The sequence below is a fragment of the Microchirus variegatus genome, assembly GCF_963457635.1.
Source record: "Microchirus variegatus genome assembly, chromosome: 11".
Classification (NCBI taxonomy): Eukaryota; Metazoa; Chordata; class Actinopteri; order Pleuronectiformes; family Soleidae; genus Microchirus; species Microchirus variegatus.
In genome coordinates, this window is record NC_139812.1 from 21,126,149 (window position 1) to 21,137,265 (window position 11,117).

The 11,117-nt window shown below is 42.4% G+C and overlaps 1 protein-coding gene across 1 annotated transcript in view; it reads left to right on the forward strand.

The window, feature by feature from the left end:
• Window positions 1-11,117, forward strand: part of LOC310933666 (C-terminal-binding protein 2-like) — a gene marked incomplete at both ends in the record, with an annotated part of 50,383 nt that extends 39,266 nt beyond the window's left edge. Inside the window, 8 exons of the mRNA XM_083897206.1 lie at window positions 594-748; window positions 4,516-4,660; window positions 5,805-6,011; window positions 6,494-6,708; window positions 7,939-8,069; window positions 8,170-8,297; window positions 8,399-8,522; window positions 10,934-11,117. Of these exons, the coding sequence (XP_083753332.1) occupies window positions 594-748; window positions 4,516-4,660; window positions 5,805-6,011; window positions 6,494-6,708; window positions 7,939-8,069; window positions 8,170-8,297; window positions 8,399-8,522; window positions 10,934-11,117 (1,289 nt within the window). The remainder of the gene's footprint in view (window positions 1-593; window positions 749-4,515; window positions 4,661-5,804; window positions 6,012-6,493; window positions 6,709-7,938; window positions 8,070-8,169; window positions 8,298-8,398; window positions 8,523-10,933) is intronic.

Below are 11,117 nucleotides of genomic sequence, written 5' to 3' on the forward strand. Positions count from 1 at the left end.
TGACGTCACAAACGTCAAAATGACAAGTATACGAGCGCAAATCTCTATTTCTCTGCTTTCCAGTATCCATCCATCCATATTCTATCGCTTCAGCCTCCACATGAGGGTCGCGGGGTGGTGCTGCGCCAATCACTGTTGACATAAGGCGAAAGGCGACGTCACCAGTCCATAGTTTTTGCATTTTCAAACACAAACGGTCTCGGAGTTAAGAGGCTGGGGAATGCATTATGTCTATGAGGGCCCTTACTTAGAATGCTGCACAAAAGTGTGTGTGTGTGTGTGTGTGTGTGTGTGTGTGTGTGTGTGTGTGTGTGTGTGTGTGTGTGTGTGTGTGTGTGTGTGTGTGTGTGTGTGTGTGTGTGTGTGTGTGTGTGTGTGTGTGTGTGTGTGTGTGTGTGTGTGTGTGTGTGTCACTGATTTAGCCTATCACACAGGCAGTACACACAGTTCCAGTCTGGGTAAACACTTCCTGCTCTGGGAAGCATTTTCTACATTATAGCCATCTCTTTGCAGCACACTTGACTCTGTGTGTGTGTGTGCCAAACATAAATAATTAACTCTCTCTCTCCTTCTCCTTCTCTCTGTCTCTGCAGGTATCCGGCCCCAGATTATGAATGGGCCTATGCACCCGCGCCCCCTGGTGGCGCTGCTGGATGGGCGCGACTGCACTGTGGAGATGCCCATCCTCAAAGATCTGGCCACCGTCGCCTTCTGTGATGCCCAGTCGACACAGGAGATACATGAAAAGGTGAGTATTTTTCCCCATCAGACGTTCTTGGTGCAAAATCGAGTTAAATGTTATTTAAAAGATTTGATTACGGTTGATAAATGATAAAGAGAGCCGATCACATAATAGCCCCACCTCCCTGAGGGTCTACCTGCTTATTTAAGGTTTTGTTTATTTAGTTTTTTTAAACTTTAATTACTTCTTGTTGATGTGTTGTCGATTTCCTGTTTTGCTGCTTTAAGCACCCTGGAGCTTGTTCATATTCATTTTACAGTGGATAATAACACAGTGTGTCACGCCGTGTGTGCATCTGTACAAGGCTAATCCTCACACTGGGCCGTGTCTTTTTTTATTAATTGTAATTAATAGTGAGGTTTGATTCCTTCTGGGCCTCGTGTTGTCTGTGAGGAAAAAGTAATAAAAGTGTGGTTTATTTCCAAGCATGTTTCTTCAGCTTTAAAGACAGCATGTTTAAAAATATACACTATAGAATGCATATCTGAACATTTTTGAATTAAGTCAGAACAGCCAAATTTTCACAAAATGTTTCTGCTTCCTGTGGTTTATGAATGTTTTTTTCCTCACAAAGATGTATTTACAAGTTCACACACACACATCAATCTCTGGCCATCTCCTTATGAATACATTATAGACTCACAGAGGACTTTTCAGCGAGTGTAGTTGTTGGCAGACTTCCCTTAACTATATCTTTACTGTGAGGGTACAGATGGGGGAGTCTACACAAACACACACTAATAACATCAGTGCAAGTCTCAGTTGTGAAGTTTCTGCTGTCTTTATGCACTTTTTTTTATGGTTTATGCACAGATGGACTGATTAAAGGAAACTGTCACTTTAATAATCGGTGGGAAATGTAAACCAGTGGCGACCTGAAAAGAGTTCCAATGAAGTGGAAAGCACTCCTGGTCCTTAAACCATTGTAACGCAGTGCTGTCCTTGAAACGACAAAAAAAAGGGGGGGCCTTTTGAAAGACAGAGTGGTGTGTTTTACAAGAGTCCCTGACATCACTGTATCTGTTACCGCAGCTGAAGTGATGAAGTGCTGCTGTTTTAGTGCAAAGTGAAACTGGTTCAAAGGACAGGCGTTGAGAGTGTAATTCCTTTATTTTGACATTTCTTTCTGAGGAAACGGTGTATTGATTGATTTCTAGTCACCATCCTGTGTTTGGAATAATCTTACATATAAAAGTAAATATATATATAATATGGTTTGACAAACGCAGCTTCAGATATTTCCTCTGAAACTTGGTAGCTTTTGATCATATAACACAGTGGTTCTCATACCTTTTATACCAAATACCACCTGAGAAAATATTCAGTTCTGTTTGTTTTTTTAAGCACTCCGGACAAAATTCCTCAGCTCCACTCCGATCACATATCCTGGTATATACAGTTGAACAGTATTTCTGATTTTTCTCCACGTACCTCCAGAGGAAGCTTGCGTTACACAGTTTGAGAACTTTATCTCCATCACGACCCTACATAACCCTACTTTGAGCTATTTCTGCCATCTTCTCTACCACAACTTACCTGTGTACCAGGCAGGCAACGCTCCTTGCTACCTGTGTTTACTGACTGCGTTTAAGCAGTAAATCGTGACATACACGTCGCCGTTAAACAACCTCATTTAAAAGCAGCATATTTATATACAAGGTTTAGCATTATGGTTCAGGTTCTGTATGTAAATGCTAACCAGCTAGCACAACAAAAGTGCCATGTTACACTCTGCTCAAGATAATATCTGCATGGTAATAGTTAAGCTTATTATAACGAGGTAGAGGCTATTTTAGCATGAATGAGGCAAAGCGGGAAAACAGCTAGCTATGCTAATTTTAAAGCTAAAAAAAAAAAAAATCCTTCCAGCTCTAAAATTCACTAAATATTAATTGTAGATGAGTGTGTGATTAGCTTAGCTTAGCTTGGAGACAGTCGAGTGAATAAAGCCAGGCTAAACCAATGCACCAACTTTAACATGTAAAGCTAATTATAGTCAAACAGTATATTCACACCTACTTAAACCACACAGGAATGCTGGAGTGTGACTTAACAGCTCTGTAAATGTGCCAGTACACTAGTGTACCATTAGCAGCAGAGCGTTGTTTTTGTTAACGGCTTTATGTGCTTTCTTTGCAATTTCCATGATTCCTCGCTGTACCGTAGGTAATTACGCTGTGCTTGATAAACAATGTGAACTTACACATGCGCCGCGGCGCGCCAGCTCAAACTGCAGCACACGACTTCGACCAATTAGCGGCATACAAATTCCATTAGCTCATTTTTTCCACTCTCGGCTTATGTTCCTGTTGCTTAACAATGTGTCATTTTTCCAGCATTGTCTCCTGTAAAGCCTGTTCTGTACTGACCTGCTCTGCTCAAGCAATAATGAGATTAATGCCCGAGGAGAGCTTCAACCTTGATTCTAGCATCCACCTTCCACGACACAGCAATAAAACCGCATGAAAATTCATGGCTATGCTAATCCGGCTTGGTTAGGTTAATTCAGTTATCAGGCTGTGAATTTAAACCTGTTACGTTTAAATGGTCGTTGCCCGCAGAAGCTGCTTGCTTATGCTTTGTGGTTCCTCAGCAGCTGTCAGTTTACTTTATGGTGCTGCCCCGCATCCACTCCGGGGCTTGTTTGCATACAGTCTGAATGGATTGTGACAAAAACAAGCTTTGGCAAGCACTCATAATAAACAGGCAGCCACTTGTATTTTAGAGCACATATAAACAGGCCATTTGCATTTAGATGGAGAATTCCAGGCAAACTTGGGTCCAGGAAAATGAGAGGTTAGGAACAAACTCTTGACTTACGTTGGTCGCGGCAAATCGCTAATACGTACTGTTGAGGAAAAATCATGGGAGCGATGACATTGTGATTATAGTAAAATAAAAAATGCACATAAAAATATGATAAACCATCCCTAACACAGCATGAACACTGAGGAAATACTTCTACTACGTTTAATAATAATATTAATAATAATAATTAGAGCTGCAACCAGCGATTCTTTTCATATTTGTCTGTCGGGTTTCTCAATTATTAAGCATTTATTTGGTGTGTAAAGTGTCAGAAAATGTTGATGTGTTTCTCAAGCCTGGAAATAATGATGTTCTCTAATATCTTGTTTTGTCCTCTCACCAACATTTATCAGTTTAATGATTTATTTGTCAAACGGACAAAGAAACTAGAAAATATTCACGTTTAAGAAGCTAAAAAAAATCTTGTTTCAATCCAAATCTATTAACAATTGATTAAATGCTGCAGCCCTTATAATAATTTAAATTAATGAAAAATATAATAACATCAGATCACATTTTTTTAAAGTATGGTACCAATGTAGTTAACCTAAAAAAAAAAAGGCTATGTCATTTTTTTAATTGTCTTTATTTTAATTCCGACTGGCACTGGAGATCTGATTCTTGTTGGAAAAAGAGAGACGGTCACTAATGAATGCGGGTGCTTTATTATTTGTGGTTTATATATGAATAAAATAATAGAAATCGGTTTTAAAGATGGACTTAGTAGAAGTTACAGTCTGAACTGCAAGATGTGATCTCTTTTTCTGTGTATTGTTTAAAGGATCTTTCTGCAGCATTTTTAGAATGAACTGTAATTTTCTCACGGCTGTCTCCTGCAGACCAGTAAAAGGTGAATTGCAGTAATCTAGTAATCTAGTAATCTGTGATAAAAACACGTAGCATTTCCACCACATCGTTATGAGTTTAAATGGTCTGATTTCGCTAATGTTTCCGTGTCCTCTCAGGTGCTGAATGAGGCCGTAGGAGCCATGATGTACCACACCATCACTCTGACCAGAGAAGACCTGGAGAAGTTCAAGGCGCTGCGCATCATCATCCGCATCGGCAGCGGCTACGACAACATCGACATCAAGGCTGCCGGCGAGCTTGGTGAGGCACAGACAGATGGCGACAAAAGAGGAGGAGGAGGGGGGGGACGGATATAATAATAAAAAGCAGTGATGGTGGTTCAGGGGAGGACAGTTATCATGTGGAGAGGATAATGAAGGAGGAGGGTCATGTGTGCACATATGGCTTAGTCATGAGAAGAAATGAAGAATTAATCATTAAAAAAAAAGGGGGAACTATGCATCATGGATAAGGGAAAGTGTACGTTTGGATTGTGGCCAATCCCAATGCTGCTTGACATATTAACTTCACATAAATAACACATGTAACAAGCAGTATGATATACTGTAAACAGAATATGTAATGTAAGCGTTTGCACGTGCAGAGCAGATGCTGCGACTGATATGAAATCGTATATAATATTGTCTTTTGCATTGGTATGGATGTTTATACAATGTCTCTTTTGAGAGTATAAATGGACCTTTAGTGTGAGAATACTGATGGCTTTCATTTGTGGGTGTGAAAAATGCTTTACAATTACCCTCTTACCTTTTACTGTTCAGTTAACTAGTCAACATTTTTTTATTTGTACACGTTCTTAACGTAGGAATGTGCATTCAAGCAGACTCTGACAGTCGCTGGGGATGAGGCGACGAATACTTGTAGCGCATTAGGGCTCGTGAGGGGTGATACGATAATTACAGCGTTTGGAGCAAAGAGGAGCAGCTAACGAGATGCGTTTAATGACATTTCATCCAATTTCAGTGTGTTGAGGTTAGAGAACGGCTTCAAGATACATTCAAGAAACCTCGTAAATATGAAGTCCACTAACTGGGAAAGGACACAATTGGCTTTCATTGAACAGTTTGTGTTCTACAACTTTATTTTGGCTCCAGAGTCAGCACCTTTTTCATTGTGTAGTTTTGATCCGCACCATTGAAGCAGCGGCAGTATAAAAAATTCCAGTTTGAAAGACTGAATAGAAAGATATAAAAGTGTAACCACTGCAACATTGCCAGTGCTCTCTGTGGTGTTTTTTATTATTATTATTATTATTTCTGTGCAACCTTGGTTGTTTGTAGCGTATTTGTGACTTGGCACACTGGAGGAAAAACCACAGACAAAGCAATCTCTGATTTTGCTTTAAAAGAGGGCACATCTGTCATTGTCATCGTGTGTTTTCCAGGCATCGCGGTGTGTAATATTCCCTCAGCGGCTGTAGAAGAAACGGCAGACTCAACACTTTGTCACATCCTCAACCTGTATCGACGGAACACCTGGCTGTACCAGGCCCTCCGGGAGGGCACGCGGGTCCAGAGCGTGGAGCAGATCCGGGAGGTGGCGTCAGGGGCAGCGAGGATCCGAGGAGAGACGCTGGGCCTCATCGGCTTTGGTGAGCCTCCTTCTTGTGATGAAGTTTTGGAAGGTCCGTGCAGAGGCGTTCAGAGTTTGTGAGAGCGTATGGCAACATACCATACGTGGGTGTGTTTGGACTCCAGGAACGAAAGCTGAGAATGTCCCAACCTGACCTGCTCATTGTGTCTCATCCTGAGAGGAGAGTGGGCAGGTTTGTTTTGACGACACCCGTCGGCGACTGTGTGACGGCGACGATCAGCAGAAACAGGAACAGCTTCTGTATCTTTTGGGTCTTATCTAGAAATTCCACTCACACATGGTTTTTGTTTGCAGTGGGAATGTATACAATAGGCAGACACTCAGTCAAAATGACTCTGCAAGAGAAGCATGTTTTTATAGCTTCTGGCCATTAGCACAGGAAGGCGTGGGGGTGCTTCCCGGGTTCTTATCATAGCATCAGTTTATCACCAGCAAGACGAGTTAGATTTGACTCGTCTCATGCGTGTCTCTGCGTCTCAGGTCGCTCAGGCCAGGCGGTGGCGATGCGGGCCAAGGCGTTCGGCTTCAGCGTGATCTTCTACGACCCCTACCTCCAGGACGGGTTGGAGCGCTCGCTGGGCGTTCAGCGCGTCTACACACTCCAGGACCTGCTCTACCAGAGCGACTGCGTCTCCCTGCACTGCAACCTGAACGAGCACAACCACCACCTCATCAACGACTTCACCATCAAACAGGTCGGTCACCGAAAGAGCGGACGAACCCCGCTTCCCTTTTTCTCTGAGACTGAGGCGATGGAAGGTAGAGGAAACGGATTTTTCTGCTTCCCATTAAAAATCCGACTTTGTCCGAGAGGCTGTCAGAGCGGGCGAATTATCAAGAGCTGATAAGCTTTGATTTGGCACTAGTTCCCTCTCATTATCGTCTGAAGCCCGTCTGCACATTCTTTTTACAGAGTTAATGTTTCTCTGAGGTTGGTAGAACAGCTTTATGCCAGCGAACCGTTAGCTGACTTGGCCGGCCAGTGGCATTCTCCGGCTGCCAGCGCTGCTTTGTTGGCAACTTTCAATCACTGGCTCTTTAACATGGAGTGGTAAGGTACTTGGAACAAACACTCGCAAAAGAAACACAGGGGTTTAGAAAATCTCTGTGGAATTAGAATGAAAAGCTGGTGCGGGTGGTGGCAGAACAAAAAGTAAATGTGTGCTTTATTTATTTATATATTTATTTTAATCTTCCCGGCAGAACTTTGTTTTGAAAGTCTGTGATTAGTCTGTGCAGCAACTGCTCTCTGTTAGCGACAAAGCCATCAGTGACAAAATTAAGGAATTCTACTGACCGACCAAGTCACAGTTGCCAGTCTCTGCAGCTCAGTGCCGCTCAGCTAATCCTGGTGTGCACTCTAACCATCAAGTGTAAAGGCTTATGATTTAGACTTTTTTTTAGTCTCCAAATTGGACGTTAATTTATTAATTTTGAGAACAGGTCACCAATCCATCGCAGAGACAAACATTCACGCTCACACTCATAACTCCTGTCAATTTAGATTGTCCAAAATGACCTCTGCATGTTGGGAGGAAACTGGGATCCACTGCACCACCGTGTGTCCCAAAATTGGACGTGAGCCCCCCCCCCCTCCCCAAAAAAACAATTTCTGCAGCTCTATGACAAATTCAAGGACCTGCACAAGTAGATGCCCTTTTCTCCTGGTCACTGCTGCCACCTGGAGGACATAAACAGAAGTGCAGATTGTGCTGAAAGGTTTTGTATTGTTTGAGCGAAAGTCATCTACTGAAATTCATACGTGTTACATCTGATTGCATCAAACTGAATTCTTCTACACTACTAAGGTTTTGGCATAGTCCAAAAAATGTGACAAATTATGAATATACAGTCCAAAAAAAATTCCTCTCAACACAGGACTGCGAGAATAAAAATGAATGTTATTTCTCTCTTTGTGTGTGTAGATGCGTCAAGGTGCTTTCCTGGTCAACGTGGCTCGGGGAGGTCTGGTTGATGAGAAAGCTCTGGCTCAGGCTCTGAAAGAAGGCAGAATACGCGGCGCCGCCCTGGACGTCCACGAGTCAGAGCCTTTCAGGTGTCAGATTCACGACCAATAGACTGAGTATAATTCCAATAATGTTGAAAAAATCAGCGTAAAGACGCTGATGTAGTGTTTTGTTTTTTTGTTATTGCAGTTTTTCCCAAGGTCCCTTGAAAGACGCCCCCAACTTGATCTGCACTCCACACACTGCCTGGTACAGCGAGCAGGCGTCTCTGGAGATGAGAGAGGCCGCCGCCACAGAAATACGCAGAGCCATCACCGGTACGGAGACGTCTCTACGTGCACTGGTTACCTTAAAAATCTTTATTTTTTCGTTTGTGTGGTTCAGCCGCTCACCACTGTTCACTCCCTCCACAACACAGGCCGCATCCCGGACAGCCTCCGAAACTGCGTCAACAAAGAGTTCTTTGTCACCTCGGCACCCTGGGGAGTGATGGAGCAGCAGCAGCCTCAAATTCACCCTGAGATCAATGGCGCCGCCTACAGGTAGGAGCTGTATTTAGGCGAACTGCACTGCACAGAGATCACCTGTGTCATCTCAGCACCTGCAGTGGTGGAGGTGTGGCCCAAATATTCATGTTTACTTGTTTCTTCAGGGGGTTTAGTTCAGGTATTTTGAAGTGTGGTTTTATGAGGTACTTGCAGTATATCTTACAAACAGCTGACTGAGCGAGGACTGGCAGACGCAAGCTCAATAAAAACATCTTTAAAAAGCCATTAAAAGAATTGCTCACCTGATAAAGTAGTGTTCACTACTTTAACTTCTTTATCCTTCCATTTTACTCAAGTTTGTGTTGATTTGTAAACAAATAATTTGCCCACACCAAAGTCCATAGAGAAAAATTATAATTTTAGCGAGTTGAACAATGTATTTCCTGGTCTCCTCCTGCTTCATTTTAAAACTTTATGTTGCTTGGTTAAATTCACACAGACAATTTGAAACCCCAAAGTCACAAAATGACATGTTTGAACTTGGTAATGGAGTCAGAAGTGGATCAGCAACTTCTCTGTGCTGTGATGTAAAAATGCTGGTTTTCTCTATGGACTTTGGTGCAGGAAGTGAATAGTAATAATCCTCAATTTCCAGAGGACAGAGACTGTACAGATTAATGACAGTATTATGTAGATTATTGTAGATGAGCCTTTTGTGTAGTGGCTAAAATTCTCGATGCAGGGAGCGGGCGGGGCATATTTACGTACGTATAGTACCTCATACGACCACATTTTAAAGAACCCAAACTGTCCCTTTAATTGATCATTAGGCTGGGTCCTAGTTATTCTTTTTGTGTGGCACATTTCTACGTAGAATTTGGCCCAAGTGAAGTTATCCACTGGTTTCTCAGTCTCTATATTGTCTCAACCAGACTGAACTGCTTCTCTCACACAGCCGAGTGAACCAAACCATGGTACAGGCCATAGCAACGGGGGGAATGCAGGACAAATTATATACGTAATTCTCAACCAGGTAAATGAAAACTACCACTGCTGACCCCACAGGTCAGAGAAAATGAAAAAAATATATATATATCATGAATAAAACCAGATCCCATTGAAATCTCTCTCTCTCTATATATAGCACTTTTTTTCCTTCTTCACTCTCCTCATGTCCTTGAACTGTTCCCTACATCACTCAGCATCTCATCAAACTCCCCCAGAAACACAACCACATCATCGCCGTAGTGATAGTTTCACTTCTATGAAGACAATATTTGTACGTTTAAAGTTTACCTGACACATTGGAAATAAAAGGATGCATTGGGTCACAGGTAAAAAATGGGGCGAGGCTCTCACATCATAGTTCACAAATAAACTGTCAACAAACCTGGGATGTTCCTCCACACTTACCCCCCCCTCCCCCCTTTAACTCCTGGTAGTAAAGGAATGGTTCACCCAAATGATAAAAAAAAATCTATTTTTCTCACTCATTTGGATATATTTTATGAAGTGGAAGGTAAAAAAAAAGTTGGAAATTATGAGATAAAAAGTTGTAATTTCAAGATAAAAAATTATTAGACCATAATGAAATTAAGAGAAAGTCATAGTTATGAGGTTAGAAAAGTCAAAGTTTATGCAATAAGATGAAAAAGATTTGGCTATTTCTATTGTAATTTTGACAGCTTATCACAAAAACATCATCATTTACATTTATCTCATAATTCTGACTTTTCATAGCACCAAATTAAATCGATGCTGATTAATTGGGTTATTTCGAAAACAAATGAAGCATCGAATAAAACCCAGATTGGCTAAAATCCCTAATTCTAATGTCGTAATCCAGTGAGAAAGGACATGTTTTCTGTAATCTGGGTGAATTTCGTCCTCTACGCCAGATTAGGTCCCTAACATTGTCTCGTGTTTTGCCCTCATGCCGTTTTAACTTTGCACCATTTCTGTTTTTGTTTCACAGAGGTGATGATGGTTAGTAAGTCCACACGTTGATAACGTTTAATTGTATCCTCAATAGAGCACCATAAAATAAAACTATTTTTTTGGTGCTGGGCACGCTAACGGCGTCAACGGCGCATTAGCGCATGGTGCGTTTCCGTGACGACTGACCGGAAATGTTTCATAAAATGAGTCTCTAAAGTAACGCTAAACTTTAAAAGCACACATACGCAGTACACAGGTACGCTAACTGCGCTAAAGGAGCTAACAGAGCTAACCAGTAAACGGTGCCTGGACTACGGTCTCACGGCACGTAAACATGGCGTTACTCGCGTCTTTTTCCAGTCAGTCGTTATGGAAACGCATCGTGTGTTAACGTGCCCAGCACTACTTTTTTTCCGTCAGATTCTGTGCTTTTATTGTGTAAATCTAGATCCTCGTGACAGGAAAAAGCAAAAATGTAAACGTTTCCTGTTTCTCTTTCGCTAACCCGCCTGTTTTCCCACCTCCAGATTCCCTCCCGGCGTGGTGGGCATCGCCCCCGGCGGGATTCCTGGACCTATGGAGGGTTTGTTGCCCGGGGGCATCCCCATCACCCACACCCTGCCGCCTGGCACCCACCCGTCACAGGCCACCTCCCCGAACCAACCCTCCAAACACGGCGACCCCATGAGAGAGCACATGACTGAGCCGTAG